This window comes from Vicugna pacos, chromosome 33 (genome assembly GCF_048564905.1).
Source record: "Vicugna pacos chromosome 33, VicPac4, whole genome shotgun sequence".
NCBI classification, from domain to species: domain Eukaryota; kingdom Metazoa; phylum Chordata; class Mammalia; order Artiodactyla; family Camelidae; genus Vicugna; species Vicugna pacos.
The window spans coordinates 14,814,364-14,836,903 of record NC_133019.1 but is presented as its reverse complement, the minus strand read 5'-3'; the positions used below and the strand labels follow the sequence as shown (position 1 = coordinate 14,836,903).

Here is a 22,540-nt window from a genome sequence, read left to right as displayed (position 1 = left end):
CAGTCCTTTGAAGCTGCAGCAGGAAGAGTGGGCTGCTCACCGGGGCCTCAGAGCCAAGGTGATGGGGATGAGGAGCCCAGGGGTGCCCTCCCCTTTCCAACCCCTGCTCCCACGTTAGGCTCCCCTTTCTTCTTCAGGGAGAAACTGGTAGGACCAGAGAACGGGATGCAGTTAAAGTCAGATCCCCTATAGATCCGTGGGCCCTTGTTGTTGGCTCATGATTTGGGGTTAGGGGAAGTTTCTCACTGTTTAGGGGGCGAGGGGGCTCTGCACTTCGAGGTACTTGCTGCATTTCCAGTATAAATGGATGCAGACGGCTGGCTGCCTCCCGTGTGAATGCACAGTTGACTACATTGCCATCAAGTTCCTTGACTCTTTCTTTAAAGCTCTAGAAGCCACGTACAGGTCCCTGGCCTTAGGACACCCTGCAGCTGGTCAGAACACCCCCTCGATCATGGTATTCTCCCTGCCTTGAGGCGGAGTTCAGCGCCAGCCACCTAAAACAAATGACAGTGTTTATTTTTAAAGCTCTTAAGGAGAGGCGATTTCATATCTTTCCTGGGGCACATTATCACTCATTTAGTCAATCAGCCAACTAGTATTTATTGAGCACCTAATAGAGGCTATTCCCTGCTCATCGTTAGGAACAGAGACAAGGTCAATGCCCTAAATGTTTATTGGTGTTTAATTTAAGTCTGTACTGATGCAATTTGTGTTCTGAGATGTCCTCCTTAAGCATGCACGAATACTCCAAGGCAAAGATTTAAAAACTATTTAAAAAGTAGTGGGACCATTTTTTTCAAGTATAATTTTACACAAAACCTGGAGGTATAGAAGGGACAAATTAGAGCCATTTGCAGCAGCATGAATGGACCTAGAGATGATCATACTGAGTGAAGTAAGTCAGACAGAGAAAGACAAATACCGTATGATATCACTTATACATGGAATCTAAAAAAATGACACAAATGATCTTTTTTACAGAACAGAAACAGACTCACAGACAGAAAACAAGCTGATGGTTACCAAAGGGGAAAGGTGGAGGGAGGGGTAAATTTGGAGTTTAGGATGAACAGACACACTCTGTTATATATAAAACTGATAAATAGCAAGGACTTACTATATAGCACTGGGAACTATATTCAGTATCTTGTAATAACCTGTAATGGAAAAGAATCTGAAAAAGAATATATATATATAACTGAATCACTTTGCTCTACGCCTGAAACTAGCACATCATAGTAATCAACTATACTTCAATTTAAAAAAAGGAAAAAAAAGGGGGATAAATTTTTTTGGGGTTGGGGGGCAGTCCAGATGGAACTTTGTGGATGGAACCCTAGGGAGGCGGAAGGGTATGGGGATCAAGAGGAAAGGCTCTGAAGTCAAGCTGCTTGGATTTGAATCCACCTCTACGGTTACCTGCTGTGTGACATTGGGCAAGCTACTTAACCTCTCTGAGCTTGAGTTGTCTCATCTGCTAAATGGGGGTAATCATACTATGTACTTTAAAAGGTTGTTAGGATTAAATGAAATGATACACCTTACATACTTAGCCTCATGCCTGGAATACGCTACAGCCTCAGAAAGTATGAGATAGTGTGAAAACCGGACCAGACTGCTTTCTTTCCACTACAAATATATGTGAGAAGTAGTTCTGCCTCTTATGACGCTCTAATGCAAAGTTGAAGCACAGGCGCACTTACAGTAACGCTCAGACGTGATGAAAGGAACAGAGTGCAGCGGCGGATTGGAAAGGGCGGGGCAGCGAGCGGCGGCGTGCTTGGCGCATGCGTACTCTGGTCTTAGAAACAGACTAAGACTAGAACGGATGGGAATGAGTCCGGATGATGCTCAGGCCGCGAGACCCAGGGAGGGTCGAGAGGTACCCAGAGAGGGCCGGTGAGGACAGTTCCCAATGGAACTGGACAGCTAACAGGGCCAGATTATGGATCACTGCGTGGAGTTTGACCTTTATCGTGAAAGCGCTGGGGAGTCATTCAGAGACTTTAAATGGCCAGGAACAGGAGGTGGCTGGGGTGGACCATGAGCTGAGTTTTTGGCACTCGACATTAGGGGTTTATCCAAGGAGAGGTATGTCAGTGATTCCTGTGTCCTCATAAAGTGTAAGCGGGGTACCTGGGCACGTTTGTGTCATTTATTACTTTTCTGTCACCTGGAGCCAGCCCCCCAGAAGTCCCCTTTTTCTTTGGCATCTCCTCTGCACCCTATGTCTGTTTGTCTGGGTTATTCTGGTTTTGTTACCTCTTCTGTCTGAGAGAGCCCTCAGTGGGGGCATTTGGGGCCCAGTTGGGTGGGTGGTGACATCTCAGAGGAGGGTCTGGGCTGGCTGCTGGGGCCGTGATTTATCCCCAACTTGGAATCGTCACAGGTGTTCAGCCCCCTCCCCCAGAGTCCGTCTGCATGATTTTGGCCCAGGACCCCTTTCCTGATGGAATGTCACTCTTGGTAATAAGGTAACTGCCTCCCCTTTCTTTCAGCGGGTGCCAAAGCCTTCGTCTGTGATCAGTGTGGTGCCCAGTTTTCGAAGGAGGATGCCCTGGAGACACACAGGCAGACCCACACTGGTGAGTGACTGACCCCCATCCTCAGTGTGACAGCACGTGGACGTGAAGTATCTCGCTGGTACCCTCATTCAGTAAACAGGATATTCGGTCATTTCCTGGGGGAGCTGTGAATGGGGATGGCTGGCTCCCCTTGCTTGCAGGGCTGGCCAGGCAGGAATTCACAAGTGTGACTTTGCCCCAGAAGAACAGCCGCCCTGAATGAGGCCAAGATCCCCGTCTCTAACTGGCCACTGAGAACTCATCGTCACGAGAGCTCTAGGACACTCTTGGGGAGGCCTTAGGAAGTCTGTAATGTTACCTAACTGTCCTGTTCCCGTGGTGCAGGGCCAGGAAGCCTCCCCGACCCGATGGACTAACTCTGAAACCCTCATGTGGCCGCAGTGGGCTGGTCCTCCCTCTGCAAGAGCCCCATCATTGTCTAAAAGAAAGCAGTCTGTCCACAGGGATACGTTTGAACAATATTAACAAACAATGACATTGCTTTGATTTCAAAGCAATGATTTTGCGGCGTCTCATCATGGTAATCGGTTATCTTCATCACCGTCATCCTCGGGGTAGCTCACACTTACTGAACGTTCACGATGTGCCAGGCACTCTTCTCGATCTTTACCTGATCTCATTTGGCCAGTCTTTCTATAACTCTGTAAGGCAGGAGACCACTCCCATGTCATAGATGAGGAAACCGAGGTTCAAAGGAGGGGAAGTGACTTGCTGAAGTGAATGGGGGGATGGAAGCGGAGTTTAATCCTGGCTCTGCCACTTACAATTTGCGGGACCACCACGGATAAGTTCTCTTTATTTGAGTTTCCTCATCCGCTAGAAAAGGAGTAATAATAGTACCTACCTCGTAGCATAGATTTGTTACGGGAATGAAATGCAATGTTGTATTCAAACTGCTTTGCTGAATGCTTGGCTCATAATAATCATTCAGTAAATGGTAGATGCATTTAATTCAATAAATATTTATTGAATTTCTACAATGTGCTTGGCACTGTTGGGGTGTTTAAGGTATAATGACATGAGACAGAGAACTTTCTTCATGGGACTGAGATTCTAATAGGGAGACAGTATAAACAAATAGTTGTATATAATGCCAGGCTATAAAAAGTGCTAGAAAGAAAAAAAATGTAGCAAGATGAGGCATAGAGAGTGGCAGGGAGAAAAGTGGTATTTTAGATCAGATGGTTGGACTTCTCTGAGAAGGTGACATCTGCGCAGAGTCCTAAAGTGAAGGAGGGAGCCACTCGAAGGTTTCAGGGAAGAAGGTCTGGGCAAAGGAAGCAGGCACTTCCAGGAGCCCTGAGGCCGGGCTGAACTTGACAAGTTCAAGGAGCAGTGTGAAGAGCGTTGTGGGGGGCAGGGAGGGAGGAGCGGAGAGGGAGGGGTGATGAGGTTGGAAGTCAGGTGAGCCTCTCAGCCCTAGGAAGGAATTTGGGTTTTATTCTGCATGTGGGAAGAGTCCATTGGCAGGGGAGAACATATTTGCAAATCATACAGCTGCTGAGAAACTTTTGGTTAGAAAATACAAAGAGCCCTTATGACTCCATAATAAAAATACAAATAACTAAAGTATAAAACGTGCAAAGGATCTGAGTAGACATTTCTCCAAGACTAGACAAATAGTCACTGAGCAGGTGGAAAGATGCTTGACGTCGTTGGCCATCAGGGAAATACAAATCACAATCGCAGTGAGATACTACTTTACACCTATTAAGATGTAGCTCTGGTAAAAATACAGACATTAAGAAGTGTTGTCAGGGATGTGGAAAAGTGAGAACCCTCATACACTGCTCGTGGGAGTGTAAAATGGTACAGCCGCGGTGGAAACCAGTTTGGCAGCTCCTCCAGAGGTTCAACAGAGATACCACGGGACACAGCCATTCCACTCCATGTGTACACCCAGGAGAAATGGAAACATGTATCTACACAAAAACATGCACCTGAGTGTTCATAACAACATTGTTTATAATAGCCGACGAGGTAGAGGTAACTCTGTCTACCGGCTAATGAGTGGATAAACAAAATGTAATTTATCCATACAGTGGAGTATTATTCATCTGTAAAAAGCAATGAAGTCCTGATTACATTCTATAACATGGATGAACCTTAGAAACGTGACGCTCAGGGGAAGAAACCAGTCACAAAAGGCCACCTGTTGTATGGTTCTGTTTATATGAAACATCCAGAATAGACGAATCTATCTATAGAGATGGAAAGTCAATTAGTAAGTGCCAGGGGCTGGGAGGTTTAGGGAGTGACTAACGGGTGTGGGGTTTCTTTTTGGGGTGATGAAAATGTTCTAAAATTGATTTTGATGATGGTTACGCATCTCTGAATATGTTAAAACTGTTGACTTTATACTTTAAAAGCATGAATTGTATATTTGATAGTGTATGAGTTATGTGTCAGTAAAGCTACACACACACACACCACACACCACACACACATGTGCACAGACATTTATAGAGAAGGTGGAAAATAATTGTGCATTGGAGGGGGTTGAATGGGAACATGATGTGACTTGATTTATGGGTTTAAACTACCACCCTGGTTCCTGTGTTGAGAACTGACCACAGGAATGTTTCAGTTATCAATTGCTGTTTAGGGAACCACTCCACCAGTAGATTAAAGCTGGGGTGTGTTCTTATCTCAGACAAGTCTGTGGTTGTGCTCAGCTGGGCAGTTTTCCCTTGGGGTCTCTCACGTGCTTGCAGTTAGGGGGTGTCTGGGGCTGCGTGTCCACGATGGCTTCCTCACTCACGTGCCTGTCTCCCCCTGCTCTTCCCCGGGCCTTTCTCAACAGCAGAGCAGCCTGGACTTCTCACCTGACTGCTCAGGGCTCTGAGTGACAGGAAGCAGAAACTGCCAGCGCTCTTAAAAGCTAGTCTAGATACAGTTCCCTGTGCTGTGCTGTATTCAGTATCTTGTAATAACCTATAATGATAAAGAATATGAAAAAGAATATATATGTAAATAACTGAATCAAAGTGCTGTACACCAGAAACTAACACAACATTGTAAATCAACTAGACTTCAATTAAAAAAAATAGAAAGCCAGGCTGGAAACACACAGCATCACATCCACCGTATTTCATTGCTCTCAGCAAGCGCAGTTCAGTCCCAAATTCAAGGGATGGAAGTGTAGACTCCCCTTCTCCCGGGGGGAATGACAGACATGTAGGGAAAGAGGAGTTGGTGGCGGCTGTCTTTGGGGATGAACTACGAAGCTCCCACGGAGACTGGGGTGGAAGAAGGAAGAAGGAAGACCCGTCGGCTGGGGCTGGTGCGATTACCTCCAGTATTTTCTTGTTCTTCTGCCTCACAGAATCAGCCTCTCTGAGTGGAAGCCCTGTACCCTGGGCTTTGGGCTGGTGCCCGTGGCAGTGGGGAGAGAGCTTTCCAGGTGAACTCTCATTCCAGTCCATGTCTCCCTGGCTCGGTTCCAGAGAAGCGGACTTGGCTCACCGCTTTTGCCCAGAGCTCCAGAGCTGGGAGGACCCAGGTCTGTCAGGGTCCCAGCCAGTTTCTTTTCTTTTTTTTAAATTCTTATTTTTTATTGAAGTGTAGTCACTTTACAATGTTAGTTTCAGGTATACGGCCGTTATACATATGCATACTCATATATCTATATATTTTTTCAGATTCTTTTCCATTATAGCTCATTACAAGAAATTGAATATAGTTCCCTGTGCTGTACTGTAGGTCCTTGTCGTTTATCTATTTTTTTTGGCATTCTGTTTTATTGAAGTCTAGTACTAACTGCTATATATAAAATAGATAAACAATGTTTCTCCTGTATAGCACAGTATCCTGTGGTAACCTATAATGCAAACGCATATGAAAAGGAATATATGTACGTGTGTGTATGACTGAAACATTATGCTGTACACCAGAAATGGACACAACATTGGAAACTGACTTACCGTGTCTTATTGCTGGACCACAGATGGAACCGAGAATCCTACTCTGAGAATTCCAGTCTGGGGGTTGAGGAGATGGAGCTGTGAGCCAGCTTTGCCAAGCAGCTTAATTCTGTCCATCCAGATTAAATTTGCAGCAGCAGGGAGCAAGCTGCCCTCACAGCCAGGGCCCGGGCAAGAGGCTGAGTCCCTGCCGAGCGAGCAGACGGGGATGCTGTTCACAGGCAGACCCCACAACACTTATTGAGCACCTTCAGTGTGCCCGGCACCCACTGGTGAGCAACACAGGCCTGCTCCCCGTCTTTTTTTTTTTCCAGACAGCTTTATTGAGATACAATTCACACAACATATAGTTCACATGTTCAAAGTGTATAATTCAGGTGGGGAGGGTACAGCTCAGTGGTAGAATGCATGCTTAGCATGTGTGAGGTCTCAGGTTCAATCCCCTCCATTTAAAAAAAGTGTACAATTCAGTGGGCTTTGGTATATTAGCTTATTAATTTTTAAAACTATTTTAAAAATATTAATTTTTATATTTGAAAGATACATAACAAAATTTGCCATTTTAACTATTTTCAAGTGTACAATTCAGTGATATTGAATACATTCCAAGCTGTGTTTTAAGAGTTTGGCATTGATTCAGCTTTGACAGTCAGAGGCATCTTAGGACCGATGCCTTCTGGGGTTTATTAAGTCAGTGAGGACTTGAAAGTACTGAACACTTTCCAGAAAAGGATACTGGTTTCAAGTGTCTTTGGGAAGAACCTGGAGTTTGAGTCAGAAGCTGAGGAGGGGAGTTGAACTTCACTGTTAGCAGCCTTGTTTCTCATGCTTTCTGCCCTTCAAATGTCCCCCACCCCTGCAAAGGGGTATAATGCCCACCCTTCCTCTAGCAGGTGGGGACCAGCCCACTCAGATGTTTGCTTTATCTCCAAATTGAATCCAAATGATGGATAAGAGACCAAGGTGGGCACTTTGAGAAGGGCTCCCTCCCCACCTGGCTGTGAGCTCTCCCTGGACCAACGCCCTCAGCCGTGAGGCGTGTTTGCCCACTTGTTCGCGTGGGGCAAACAGCGCTCGGCTGGGGAGAGACGCGGTAGCAGCCTTAACCGCAGCATAGGGCTGGCGACGAGATGGCTCTTCTGACACGTGGCAGAGCTTACCATCGACAGCACTGCTTCCTGCAGAACCCAGATGGATCCTCCCACGCCTTTAATAATCAACATGAAATCGAGTTGCCATGCCATCTGTGTTGTAAGGAAGGCGGCCTGTGAGGAAGAGAGAGACCATGTCATAGGGGATGCTGAAAGTGATGCTAAAGTTTTTGGACCGGGAACAGCCAGTGGAGTACCAGTTATCACTGGAGAGCCAACTGGAGAGCAGGGAGAGCTCTGAAAAGGAAAAGGAATCGAGATCCTGGGAGAGTTAAGTCATGGTTAACGCCAGCTTGTATCTCCGATACCTGAGTTTGTCAGACATGGTCCTCTGTCATACCCATTTAACAGATGAGACTGTGGAGGCCTTGGGGCCCCCCACTAGGAAGTGAAGAGCTGGAAGTTGACCCAGCCCCAGTGTCAGTGCTCTTCCCACCAGCACCCGGCAACCTGCCCGTTGCCGTACTGCTGTCCGTGGTTGTGTGGCTGAACGGTTTTGGGAGAGCGGTCAAGGATCATGTAGCTCGTGGCCCTGTCCCAGCCAGGGCTCTTCTGGACCCCTGTGACCCATCTTAACTAAGAATCCTTACCACCCTGATCCTCATGTCCCCCTCGTGAGAGAGGATACCATTTCCTGAAACAGATCGGGTCTGCGAGTTTCATGCCCAGGGCCACCCGCTACGTGGAGAATTAACAGAACTAACGTGGGGCGTTGCCTCCGACAGGTGATCAGCGTGCCTCATGGGTATTCTTGCCACTGGAAAAGGGATTTGGTAGAAGTATTTTCAAGTCCATTCCACCAAACGAACATCATCTTCACGTCTCACTCCTTCGACCCCACTTACCCTGGACTTCCATCCTGGGAGTGTGACCCCCTCCTTGCCTCCTCCCTCCAGGGCCTCGGTGGGCTCCAGCTGGTGCTCCGGAGGGACACACTGTTGGTTGGACTGGGCTCAGGCTTTGTTGTCACACTTCAGTTTTCATGTTTTGCTACAGCGAAGACTTTGAGGAGATAAACAGAGATCACTTTACACCTTTTATATTATGACAAATACATATTGCAAAAACCCTGCTGCTTCCAAAATGTTTGGGTTGCAGAGCAGTGAGGAATTAACAGCTCCACAGCTCCCCAAGATGCTTGTTCTTCATTTACACATCAGAATTTTTTTACACTGTTCAGTGAAATAAAAAGTGAGAAAACACGCACACACGCATGCACACACTCACACACGCACCCCGCTCACCGCTTGGGTTCTATATTAGGAATGTCTTAAATTAGTAAGTAGTTCCTTAAGTCCAGATAAACTGATAAATACCATTAATGGCTTAATTTATACTCAGGGTTTGAAATTTGACACACGGACACTATCTTGGCTCAGGAAACACAAGTGGTTTTGTGCCAGAGGTTTTAATGACCCATCAGTAATATAAATTGCTGCATCACTGAACAGAAATAGCTTCTCTGTGTCATTTGATCTGGAAACTTCTCCGGCCAGGCAGCAGTTAATAAATTTAAAAATAATTACCCTCCTCATTCAAAGTCAAACTAATTAGAAGTGGGTTTTACAAATCATAATGTTGTCCAAGCCACTGTACATCCCCGTCTGGGACTTGAACACGCCTCGGGCAACAGACGGGATCGGGTGGCGTTAATTAGAGGGTAGGCGAGATACCTTGGCTGCCGAGCTGAAGGCGAGGGGGTTGGGACGGTCTTCAGCAAGCTCTGTCGGGGAGGGCAGCTCCGTGGGGAGGCCTTGGGGTTGAGCTGTAGGAACCTTGAACTCTTTTAATCAACTTGTAGGGAACTCAGAGCATCTGCTTCTGTGTGATTTGAGCATGCGGGAGATGGGTCCAGTGCTAGGGTTTGGGGGCCAGGCCAGAGAGACAGTGAGAAACCCCCACAGCGGAAAAGGCGGATATGCACATGGCTCCTTGGGGAGGATGGACCCACCCGAAGGCATGGGGGTGGGGACGAGGATGTCTCCAAGGCTGAGGGCTTTATTCACTAGGCAACTTGGGGCCCTGATGGGGTGGCTCAGATTTGTCCTGCAGGCATCAGGGAAGAGGGACCCTTGGATCCTGAAGTCTCAGTGTGACACTTTGGGTGTTCAGAACAGAGTGACATGCACAACGTGGGACCTGGTGTCAGACTGTCTAGATTCAAATCCTAGTCCCATCTCTCTTCCAAGTTTTATGACCTTGGGCAGGTTCGCTTAACTTCCCTAAGCCTCCATTTCCTTCTTGGGAACAGGACGGCTCTGCTGCTATCGTATGAGAGATGTTATGAGGGTTTAGTTCTGTGCAAAGCGCTCAGCATAGGCCTTGCATAGAGTGAAGTCGCAGGAATGGTGAGGGTGGTTACTGACATTGCATTACCGTGGTATCCACCAGGCAGTGGCCTCGGAGGGGACCCATTCTCCCGGCTGGGAAGGTGAGAGGGGGAGGGCCAGGTGGATAGTAATGGTCGTGGAGGAACGGGAATGGCTTCCAGCTGCTTTGCCAAGGTGGGGATGGGGTCTTTGAGGACCCCTGACTTGACGTCTGGCCGAGAGGACATTTCCGGTGTGCCCACAGAGCTCGCAGCCACTGGAATCCTCCAAGTGCAGTTGGGAGAGGCGAGGGCACAATGAAGTTCCTCGCGCTGAACAGGCTCACAGAGCAGATTGGGTAGCTCTTAGTTAAGGCCTAGGATGCCCAGAGCTGCCCCTGGGAACCACCCTCTACCTACATCTAAACTGATGATGTAGACGGCTAGGCCAGACAAGCCACAGAGCTGGGGTCAGCATGAAGCAGGCACCCCGGCACACGTTAAAGGAGGCCTCCGGAGTCGGTGCCCTTGAAGGTGCAGGAGTCCTGAGTCCCCTGCTGGTGTCCTGGCCCGTGTCTGTCACCATCAGGAACCTGAGTATTCTGGAAATGTAAATAAAGCCCTTCCAGGTCATCCCTCCTTCGGCTCCCCTAGTGCCCTGCTGATGAAACGAGGCAGACAAGATGGCTAAAGTCACTCCGAAATTTAGGAGTTCTGGGGCTGGGAAGCCTGAGGGAAACCTTAGAGGCCCGGGACACTGGACTGAACTGGACCTGCAGACTTGCCTCTCTCTCCTCCAGCCCCCACCCTGCCCCACCAGGTCGGCCGGATGAGTAACTTGGATTTCCTGCAGATCAGAGTGACCTTCGCAGCTGGTTCCTCCCATCCTTCCTTCCTTCATTCATTCCCTACGTTTTAAAGTCCCTGCTGTGTCCAGGGGGCTTTGTGGCCCCAGTGCCTAAGGGTGAACAAAACTTGGTCCCTCTTTCCCGAAGGCCAGAGGGTTGTATTGGATACTTTGCAAATAAAATTTTATTAAGTCCTCATTACAGTCCTAAAACATAGACATTTTTCTTCCTTACTCTTTACTAGAGAAAACTGAGACTTGGAAAGGTTAAGGATGACCTGCACCACAAAGCCCATGTTTTAATGCCGCCTCCTTCCCTCCCCGTGTGGGCCCGGGCATCGTACCTGGTGTGCAGACCAGGGGCTCGACTCTGCCCATTCCACAGCCTACAAAACCAGGGCTCAGAAGCCCATATTTGAAAAAGGGGGTCAGTTAAGAACAAACAAGCCAAACTAGAATTAGGACCCACGAGTTCTTACTTCCAGGCCAAAGCTCTCTCCTCTCTGACTGCAAAATAAGGACTTTCTTTCACTGGCCTAGAAAAAGTGGCTTGTTTTCACATTCCTGCGTCACAGAGGAAGCCACTCAAGCAAATGCAAGTGTTGAGATGCTGGTTCTCATTCACTCGGTGTTGTCTGCGGGAGGGTCCTGCGGTCCAGGAACAGTTAACACAGCTGGCCACCGCGGGCAGCCGTGTTGTGGGACCTGCCCTCCGCTGGGAGAAGGGAGCAGGTTCTGGGGGTGCCCTGCCCCAGGGCCCTCACCATAGGAGGCACCTTGCCTTAACTTTGGAAGGAGGAGGCACTGAGAACACACACACACTCCGCAGCTCGGTAACCACCCAGTTTGAACGTGCAGAGCTGTACCCCCACCTTGGCGTCGTTGACTCCCTGCTTACACTGGCCCGTCTCGCTCCTGACATATGAACGATGCTTGGAAAGAGCTTCAGGGATAGTCTCTCGCTCTGAACTTCAGAGGAGAAAATGAAGTCCTTGTTTGGAGGACTTTCCATGGTGGGTGAACACTGGAGAGGTGGCAGGCACGGTGGGTGGGGCAGAGATTTAAAAGAGTGAGCGGCGACATTCCTTCCCTCCGGGTGGCTGCCAGTCTTGCACCGCTCCTGTCACAAGGGGCAGCGCTGGGCACAGAGGAGCCGCCTCAGGGTGGCTGACCCCTGCCCTCCAGCAGTAGGAAGACCAGTAACTGTTGTGGCTCCTTCTCCCCTGGGCAGCCTCTGGGTGCCCAGCCCCGGATGACACGGGCGTGGGAAGGGAGAAGGGCCAGAAAATGAGAAACGACTTCATCTACCCAAAACTTGACATGGAAAAAAGGCAGAGTGAGCCTCACCCCCTGCACCCGCTGGAGGGCGTCGGGGAGGACAGGGCAGGGGAGTCATCAGATGGACACGTGGACTTCGCTCCGTTTGGCGTGACCTTCCCCTTAAAAACATAATAGCGTTTGACTTTTATAAATATCAGGGGTGATTTGTATAGCGTTTCACGTGGTGTGCCAAGGAATTGAACCTGAGAAAGCTGGGGCTCGGAACGGCTGCGGAACGTCATAGGCACTTAGGGAGAGTCAGTCATGTGTTGCTGTTTGTATAGTCAGAGCACCAGCATAGACTTACTCTTGACCTCATTTCATGCTGTTACTATAAAGGCATGTTTGATGCCTAATATAGAGTTTTATTTTCCAAGCACGGGGCTCTCGGCTCTGTTAGAGCTGCTTGCTGTGGAGTAGGGAAGGACACCCCGGCTGTCACCTGCTGGCCTAGACAAGCCATCCTTCTGCACCGTTCATCCTCGTGGCGCCCAGGACCCTCCAGCCACCTTCTGGAGGGGCCCTCAGTGCTTCTTTTTAATTAATAATTTTTTAGGGTAATTTTAGATTTATAGCAAAGTTGAGTAGTGAGTAAGGGGGAGGGTATAGCTTAAGTGGTAGAGCACATGCTTAGCGTGCACCAGGTCCTGGGTTCAATCTGCAGTACCTCCTCTAAAAATAAAAAAAACTAATTATCTCCTCCCCTCAAAATTAAAAAAAAATTAACATAATGCAATAATACATAAAATTTTAAAAAATTGAACAGTAAGTACAGAGAGTTCCCATAGACCCCACTGTTCCCCAGCCCAGCCCAGCCCAGCCTCTCCCACTTTCAACATCCTCGACCGGAGTGGTCTGTTTGTTACAGCAGCTGAACCTACACTGACACATCATTATCAGAAAATTTATGCCACCGGTTGCTCTTGTTGTACATTTTCCGCATTTTGACAAAAGTGTGATGGTGTGTATCCACCACTGTCGTATCACACAGAGCAGTTTCGCTGCCCTCCTGGTCCTCTGTGCTCTGCCCGTCCATCACCCCAGTACTTTTTACAGGAAGCACTGCTGCTTCGAGGGGATTGGTGGTGTGTGGCTCTCTTGGGATTGGAGAGGAGAACTGACCCGAGGCCAATTTGGGTTAGAAGAGGGTGAAGCGCATCCACTCAGGAGAGATCTTGAGCGTCTGCTCCATATTGGTTGCTGATGCTGGCCCTGGGACAGGGACGCAGCAGCGAGCAGGACTCACAGGCCCCCTCCCCCCTTCACCAGCCGCCCGTCCTAGTGGAAATGATGAACGTTATCGGCATGTGGGGCAGCATGATATCTGGGAAAGCAATAATGAATTAGGAGAAAGGAGACCTGAGTTCTTATCCTGGCTCTGCTGCGGCTTGCTTTATGACACAGGACAAATTGCTTTGTTTCACTGCCTCTCTCAAATGTCGGGTGTGGGACTTGGGTAAGAAAAATCGCTGTTGGCAGGGAGCAGGGTTCCACGGTTCCAAGCACAGCCGAAGCTTCTGATCTTGTATTGATGGTCCATGTTTTTCTCGACTTTAGTGAGAACATTTGTAAACTCTGATTATTATGATCTTTAGATGTCTACAGTGTCTCTCACCAGCAGACAAACATTTCTTTCATTTTATTTAGCAGCTTAGTCAATAAAAAATAAAGTGCATACTGTGTCTGAGGAAGAGATTGAAGGTGAAGATCTTTTGCCTTTTAAAAATTCTCCCAGAAATTGGAGGGGAATGGAAGAATTTGATCTTTGAGGACAGTTGTTCAGAGATTGGACGGGGCCTAGCACTGGGGCTGGGCATTTATATTATCTGACAGAGCCTGCATGACCTCACTAAAAGGCAGGTTCACTGTCTGTGTCACCCATGAGAAGCCGCAGGCTCAGGGAGGTTTAAAGAATCTGTCTCGTTCAGTGGAAGGACTGGGTTCAAGTTCAGGCGCCCCGGTGGCAAGTCTGATGGGGACTTTCAGGGCACCTGCTGTCCTACTGATCAGAGTTGGTCCTTCCCTTCTCGTTATCCTCACCCCGGGGACCCGGTGATGAGCCTCAGCCCCCGACCCCGGGTTGGCATGCCCCCCCTTCCCCTCCCCTTCCCCAGGTTTCTCCTCTATCCTTTCAGCTCCTACCCCTTCCTCGCTGGCTGCTCCCTCCTCCCTGATGACACTGCTGCTGCCCGATGACAGAAAGGAGTTCATAAAAACCAATGTGTAACTGAAACTTGAAAAGCCATAAATCACCTAGTTTTTTCTAGGATGTTGGTAACATTTTGATTTAATAGTTGGACAAACACAAGGGCCTATTTTATTCAGAGTTTACAGGCCTCAAGGCTGTTATTCCTCCAAATTTAATAGCATTGAAATTGCAGGGTTTGCTATAATTTGCCTATCGCTTTCTGCACCACCATTGGTGTTTATTGTCAGCGGGATGGAATCTCAATCCGACTCACTTAGATAACATGTCTGTTAAACATTTAGATAATTGTACCATCATTAACTTGTCACATTATTTTAGAGATTTGAAACAGAAGCAGGGTAAGTAGAGGTAGCAAGGGGGATGGAGGTGGGGGAAGAGGAGGAAGAGGAAAATCTCCCCTGGGTTAAACAACCAGGAGATGAGAGAGCTGATTTCACACTCTTGACATTTGATCGGAGGTTGTCGGAGTCAGGGGGTGTGTCCGGCAACCCCTGTGACAGTGTCGCGGATGCTCAGAGACCCTCCGTGTTTCCCATCCAGCTTTGGTCTTCATGTACCAAAGATCAATTTTTTAGCCTCCCTTAGAGGTGCTGATGGCAAGATTATATGTCATTATGAAGCCCTGAGAGCAACCTAAACGTCCAAAGGTAAGAAACCTGTTCATTATGGGACCTGCGCAGAAAGATGTCCACGATGTTTTGTGTGATAAAACGTGGTTAGAAGAAAAGAGTGCATAGTGTGATCCCATTTAATATAAAATACAGAAGCCATTCTGTAAGATTCTCTGAGTTTCTACCTATTAACAGTGATTGTCTTTAGAGAATGAGATTACAGAGCAAAGCGGGTTTTACTTTTTGCTTTGTCTGTTTCTGAATAACAGTGATTAGTGCTTATTTTTTCTTTATTGTTATATTATAGTATTTTTGTATTGTAGTCAATAATATTATTGACTGGCATGGATTATTTACGTCCTTTTAAAAATTAAGGTCACGTTATAAATAATTAAAATATCACCTTTGAGTCTCATTCTTTCCATGGAGGACGATTTCTGAAAATAAAAGGCTACAAGTGCAAGTCGGTGGGTTTTGAGAAAGATGCAGGACGTCAGTGTCTCAGCTGCACTGGTAGGCGCCTCGCTTGCCCACGGTTAAAGACAGGTAGAGGCCAGCCAGATGGAGAGCTCGGAACCCAGGGAGGGGCTTGTGCGGCGCTCACAGGTCACAGCTGCTCGGCCTGTTCACAAGGGCCTGATGGGGGATGTGGGTAGCAAGAGAGATTTTCATTACCTAAGTGAGGACTGAGGTCACACCTGGAGGGATGAGGCAGGCCAGAGAGCAAGAGGAAGGAGCTCCCATTCCTCAGAAGGGAGATTCTGGAAGTAGCTAGACGTGGGACACTGCGCTTGGCATCCAAACTGCCCCCAAGAAACTCTGTAGTGAATGCCCTGAGGTCCCGTGGGGAGGATGGATGTGATCAGTACTGCTTGTCTGACTTTGGACACCAGGGTACCTCGTGCATTCCCAGGGCCTGCTCTGTGGCTTAGACAGGAGAACTCACTATCGCCCCTCACAGGTTGTGCACACCCAGTGACGGGGAATAGGGAAGAAGGCACAAGTCAAAAAATAAGGGTTAATGTTGCCCTGATTGTACTGTAAATAATGCAGATATTTGGGGATGAGAGGGACAAACAATGTAAATATTTTATAGACTGTAAGCTAAATAATGTATATATTTAGAAAAAAGCAGCTTAAATATTTCATATACTGCAGCACAGATTCCCGCTTAGAGGATGAACCGGGCTGGTGGGGCCCGTGGGGTAAGGATGGTGGCACTGTGGCCCCTGGGGTGGAGGGGCAAAGGATCTGCCATAAAAACGTGTGTGTAAGATTGGAAAGCAACAAGGGCCCACAGCTGTCAGTTACTTGGAACCAAAGTAATGAAAGTCTCAGGTTTTTTAAACCACCTTTTAAATATCCTGTACTCTTTTTTTTCCCCTGATATGTGAGAGAGACAAATGACAACCTAATAACAATAATTTAGTTTTAAAAAGCCGCTTTCAACCCAAGAGTTGAAAACCTACATCCACCCAGAAACTTGTTCGTCAGTGTTCATAGCAGCAGTATTTATAACAGCCCCCAAAATGGAAAAGGGAACCCAAATATCCATCAGCTGATAAATAGAGAAACAAAATGCGGTGTATCTGCACAATAGAATATCCTCTGGCCATAAAAAGGAGTGAAGTACACTTACATGCTGCAACATGAATGAGTGTTGAAACCAACGTGTAAGAAGCCTGGCAGAAAAGGCCACATACCGTGTGCTTCCATTTATGTGAAATGTTCAGAAGGCAGAGCTGTAGAAACAGACCAGATTAGTGGTTGCCAGCGGCTGAGGGGAGGGGAGCATGGGCAGTGACGACTAATGGGTGTGGAGTTTCTGTTCTGGGGTGATGGAAGTGTTCCGGGGTTAGTGTTGTTGCTGATTGTACAACTTTATGAGTGTGTTCAAAGCCACTGGATTGTGTATTTTCAAAGGGTGCATTTCATGGTTTGTGAATTAGATCTCAGCTAGAATGAAAAGCAGCTTCCGGATCTGCTGTTGGTGTTTATAGACTCAGCCCAATCTCCTCTACCTGCTGCATCACCGGGTTTTCTAGATCGGTGGCCGTTTGCCGAATAGTGACTGTTCAGACAGTGCAGGAGGCTCTGGCGCCTTGGGAATCATTCTATTCAGAGAAGGCAGCAAGGAGTAGGACGGCTCAGAGATGCCTCCTTCCCCTCCCCGTTCCTCCATTTTCAGAACTGGGGAGGTAGAAAGAAATAGTAAGGTAAGGACGCTCAACAGGAGACAGATGTGAGTCTGCCATTCACCAAACAGCCAGCCCTTCTCGTGCCTGGGAGGAGTCACTCTGACCAAAGGCAGGACCTGGACAGCATGGACCCAGGCAGCCCATTTTAAGAAAAGAATCATATGAGTAATATGTGCTCAGTGTGGGGAAATTAGAAAACACATGTAAACAAATAAATGTGTCTCCTGTAGTTCCACCATCTTTTTCTGTTTCCTTTTAAACAAAATTGGGGCGGTAATATGCGATGCATGCTGTTTTGTAATCTGTTACTAGCAAGGCACCAAACCTGTATGTTGATGATCGCTGTAAGGCTTCCCGGGTAGCTCTCCCCTACCCCACTCATGTTTTCTTCTGTAAGCCCTCAGGTGCCTCACTTTGTGCCCCGGGACGCCCCGTTTGCCCTCCATGCTTTGGCAGGAGGACCACGTCCCGTACAGGAGACCTTCTGGGGCCTGCAGGCAGGAAGAGCGACTAACAGAGATGCAGCACATTCTCACCACCTCCTTATCGCTTCTTCTGTCAACAAGATGAACTGGACAGGCCAGGCTCTTCTGCCGCAGCTGTTTCCTTGGCCATTCCAGGCAGGCTTGAGATGCTGGGAACATATCCAGTCCTCACATTCGATCTTCTTAGAAGCCGTTTGCCTTTGGTTTTCTCCAGCCTTGCAAATAGTCACTCGCCCTGGGCAGGATCCGGGCAGGTAATTCACCTTCTCGACTAACTTAATGAATGGCACTGCCCAGGGGCTGGGCAGATGAAGGAAAATACAGGCAGCAATTTATTTGCCAAGGTAAAGCCCAAAGTTAAGAGGCAAGGTAGTTAATTACCTCCGTACGTCACGTGTCCCAGGTGCAACTAGAGAAGATTTCCTACCAAAGAAGATATTAGGAAAAAGGCTTTTCTTTTGGCATTTCCTTCTCTGCACATGTGAAAAAGCTACGTTTCGGAGGGATTGCAGGTTTGGATCAGACGCAATGTTCCCTGCCCCCACTCGGAGAAGATCCATTACAGATTGGAAATGACTTTGTCTCTAAGTGCCCATTGTCAGATGGGATGCACGTTCTCCTCAACCAAACAAATATAAAATGCTTCCAGCCTCTGCCTCGGATTTTCTATTACTGTTTCACAGGACTCCAGAGAGTTTTAAGATAGCAATTTGATTAAGCTTATGGGGAAGATCCCATCAGATAACATTCTTTTTCTGCAGGTAGAGATAATGTGTTCAAGTATTAAGTATGTTTTAAGGGTAATTATCTTTTCCATATTCATTTTAGTTACAGGAATTGAAAAGGGGGAGACTTTGCATCTGAAAGACGCCCCTTGGGCCCTGGAGTTGCCCTGACTTCTCTCCTTTGGGAAACACACTTGAGGTTTTTGACAAATGATGGAGCACCGAGTGTTTCTTTGTTTGGAAATGATCTGGGATCCCCTGTCTCCAAAGATGTGGTCCAGAAGGTGGGGTCTTGGCCGCTACCCTCATCAGGCTCCCTCGCTTGGATTCCCTGTCCTGGAAGGCCTCCTGGGCTCCCCATCTTAAGCTCCTGGATGACGGAAGGGGGACTGGCTGCTACTCAAAAAGAGGACTTGCCTCCTCCAACAGTGAGTCACAGCACCACATCCCCATCTTCTGAAACAGAGCCTGGAATCACCATTTATATATATTGAGCCCAGTCTGGGGATTCAAATTGAAAGAAGTTAATTCGAGGTCTAGAATTTTAACATTTGTAGACTCCTAGGCTTCAGACCTGGAGCAAGAAGTCAAGGAGGGTGATCCTGAGCCTCAGAGAGGTTCAGTGATTTGCCCAAGGTCACCCGGCAGCTTAGAGAGACATAGGTGGTCTAGAACTCAGGAATCCTGTCTTGGACTGCTCTTCCTGTCCTCCAGGATACCTACAACTCTGCCACCTCCAGGAAACAATCCTCTTCCCTTTTCCTGGAAATCTCCAGAGTAGGAGATTTCTGTCCATGTGACCTGCCTTGCTTATCTGGTAGCCAGGGTCTGCGCTGAGAGCTGCCAGGGCCCCTAGGGATCTGAGAAGCCCGGAGCAAGCATATTGCAGATGCTCCGGACTTCCTCACACCTCACTTGCCTACCAACTGTATTGTTTTAAAGCACTCTGTCAATTTTTGCAAAATAGAAAAATCAGACCCAAGTCCTACCTTCAGAAAGCTAACCATTGCCAGGAAGGAAAACACAGGCGTATGTAAAAAGGTAATTAACAATGCGAGACACTGACTAAGAGCCACGCTGCAGGGACCTCGGGGTGGTGTTTGTAGTGTCTCGCATCCCTTTGCCCGAAACCCTTTCCGCTGTAGCTGGAAACCCGTAGTTCCTGTGCACAGTATTCCCCCTTTTCTGTCTCTGCCTGGTCGCCCAGGAGCTCGTGATGAGCTGGGCTGCAGCTGGCTGGTCTGAAGGCAGCGAACTCAGGGAAGGGACCCCACGGGACAAGTTTATCATGTAAGAACCTAGGATGGTGGCCTTCAGAGTCCCAATCCCTCCCCTAGGTGGATCAGATAAAGGTGGCAGTGGAGGATAGATGTGAACTTGGTGGCTTGGTCTTATGCACGAATCCTAGGTAAGGATGACTCCGGCATCTGAAAGGCACACCCGATGTTGCCCCTCCCATGCTTATCCTTCAAAAGATCCTCACTGTCTTACACCAGCTACACATTAAAATCATTTGGGGGAGCTTTAAAAAAACATAGGAAGCAAGGATTTCCACCCCAAACCTTCTGAATCAGAGTCTCCAGCTTGGGGCCCAGACAGGGCTGTTTTCTAAAGCTCCCCAGGACATTCACGTGTAAAAGCAGAGTGGAGAACTTCGGGATGAGATAAGAGCAGACTCCACTGCGTCGCCCAGAAAGTGCCTCCAATCAGAGTTTCAGGCCATCTCATGCCGCCGCCTACAATGTGTTCATCCCAAGTCACTTTTCATTCCCTGTTCTCTCCTGGCTGGTGTTCTTCTCCATGTGTCCTCTTCTGTCTCCCACACTTTCACGTGTCTTGTCTGCTTAGACTGTTTCTTCTTAACTCAGCTGTGCCTGTTATGTAAATGTCTGTGTTTCCTCCAGATTCCTGTGTGGAAGCCCTAACCTCCAGTGTGATGGGATTTGCAGGTGGGGCCTTTGGGCAGATTTGGATGAGGTTGTGAGGATGGAGCCCACAAGGTGGGATTAGTGTCCTTATAAGAAAAGGAAGAGACTGTCTCTGCCACATGAGGACACAGCTAGGAGGAGGCTGTCTGCAAACCAGGAAGAGAGCCCCCACCAGGAGTCCGGCCATGCTAGCACCCTGATCCCAGACTTCCAGCTTCTAGAACCACGAGAAATCATTATCTGTTGGTTAAGCCGCCCAGTCATAGTACTTTGCTAGCAGCCGGACAAGGTCCTTCTCTGTCACACCTTACTTTCCCCCAAATAAGCAGTGGAAAGTCTTCCCTCCTTTTCCTCTCCTGTGTCATGAACATGCCCCACCGTAGCACTGGGCCATCTTGCTGCTCCCTCAGTTAGACAGGGATGTCTGAACCATCTTTGGGTCCCTGGACCCCTTTACTCTGTTTGCACAGTAACCACTCAGTAAATATTTGTTGTGTGATTAACCAAAAGCGGTAAAGGGAGTTTCCTGGTTAGAGGCAGGAAGGCGGACTCTGTTCTTGTCTGAATTCAGATGTTTGCTCTTCTTCGCTTGTCACCTGTGGGGCCTTGGACAAGTCACTCAACCTTTGCAAGTATCAGATTCCGTACCTTGAAAAACTAGAAATCTGTACTTGCCTCATAGACCCCAGAGATGGAGATGAAGACCAGAAAGGTCTTAGAAAGACGTAGCATCCTTGTAAAGTGAAAAGCACGATTCAAATTTAACGTATTATTATAATTGTGACATCTCTCGAGACCCTTAGGGGCTTTGGCTTCTGCCCTTCTGGTACCCAGTCTGTGCCCTGGGCACCATCCACCCCCCCACCCCCCAGCTCTTTCTGGCTCTTTCCCTCCCTGGTCTCCTCCGTCATACCTGCCACGTTCTCCCCTGCACATACGTGAATTCCATACAAAAGCAAGCCAAATGCTATTATGTGTTTTTAATTACAGAGAAAATAATGAGGGAAGCAGGCTGGTCCATTCAGTAATGAAGTATTCAGTGTAACACCAGGAGCGGGAGTTAGAAAGAGGGGCGGCCTAGGATTTTTGACTGAATATGACCTGAGTGGGTCAATGAGACAGATCCCATGGGCAAACCATTCCAGCTTCACAGCCTCCAGTGTGGAGGAAGTTCCAGAAGGAACCTGAACTCTTGTCATTTCTTCCTCATGCATCAAATGTGATTTGTGACCATCAACCACGGACACAGGTGCCAGCATCCTAGAATAGCCCACCTCGCCTGCCCTCCGGGAGCTGGCAGACAGGAAGAAGGCTTGCTCAGGAGCCAGAAGGCCAGAGGCTCAGCCCCGATGGGGGCGGCGGGTAGGGAGGAAAGCTTGCAGGCGGGAGGAGATGCGCCGACTGAATTTTCTTCTCATCCTGCTTCAGGGTAAATTTATTTTATGGGGCTGGTGAGTGAGTTGCTCGCCCCGTCTTGTAGAAGAAACCTGTGTGTGAGCTTGTGCTTCTGAGGCCAGTGGTGCCTGGCGTTGGTGGAGGGAGGAAGGATATAAAGGGCAAGACAGGAGACCCTGATGCCTGGATTCAGAGCCTCCGCATTCCGGGACCCCCCAGAGGCCCCTCTCCCTGGACCCTTCGGCTGGAGAAAGCCATTGTGCTCCGTGCTGGCCTCTGACCCCGAGGCTCTGGGAAGCAGCAGGTTGTTGACACTTGGACAATCATTTCTTGCAGGACCACTGCCTCCTTCGGGAGCTCCCCTCTCTGCCTTGGGGTGGTGACGGCTCCCCCAACGAGGAAGGGGAGTGGTGGAGGAGGAGGGGGAGGGGGCATCTCAGTGACAGGGCCCCCCGGCTGCTCCCCCCAGTTGTGTCCACATTCACTCCTCTAATCTGCCCGTTCAGGGGCACCCCCTCCCCAGGGGAGTGCCTCAGGAGAATAAGTCCAGGAGATCTGTTTCTGGCCCCAGTTCCTTCTGGCCTTCCCATTTGTGGGTCCCTGTTGGCGGGGGAGCCCCAGATTTCTTTCTGGAGGATGCCTGTCTGCGTGTCTCCTGCCGTCACAGCAACAAAGACTATTTCTCACCCTGGTGCTGTTGCTTATGAGAAGCAAGACTCCTGGCAAGTCACCTGCCCTTTTAGGAGTTCAGTTTCCACGTTGGTAGAAGGGGATCCAAAAAACCCGCTTCCCTAGCCAGCCTGCTGCGACACTCAATGAAATAATACGTACTGGGCGCTCTGCACCCTGTGG

At 48.5% G+C, this 22,540-nt stretch overlaps 1 protein-coding gene across 3 annotated transcripts in view; it reads left to right on the top strand.

Moving 5' to 3' along the window:
* Positions 1 to 22,540, top strand: part of ZBTB16 (zinc finger and BTB domain containing 16) — a 178,432-nt gene that overhangs the window by 117,203 nt on the left and 38,689 nt on the right. For all 3 annotated transcript variants that reach the window (XM_072954170.1, XM_072954168.1, XM_031670494.2), the window contains exon 4: positions 2,502 to 2,588. In XM_072954170.1, coding sequence (XP_072810271.1) covers positions 2,502 to 2,588 — 87 coding nt within the window. The remainder of the gene's footprint in view (positions 1 to 2,501; positions 2,589 to 22,540) is intronic.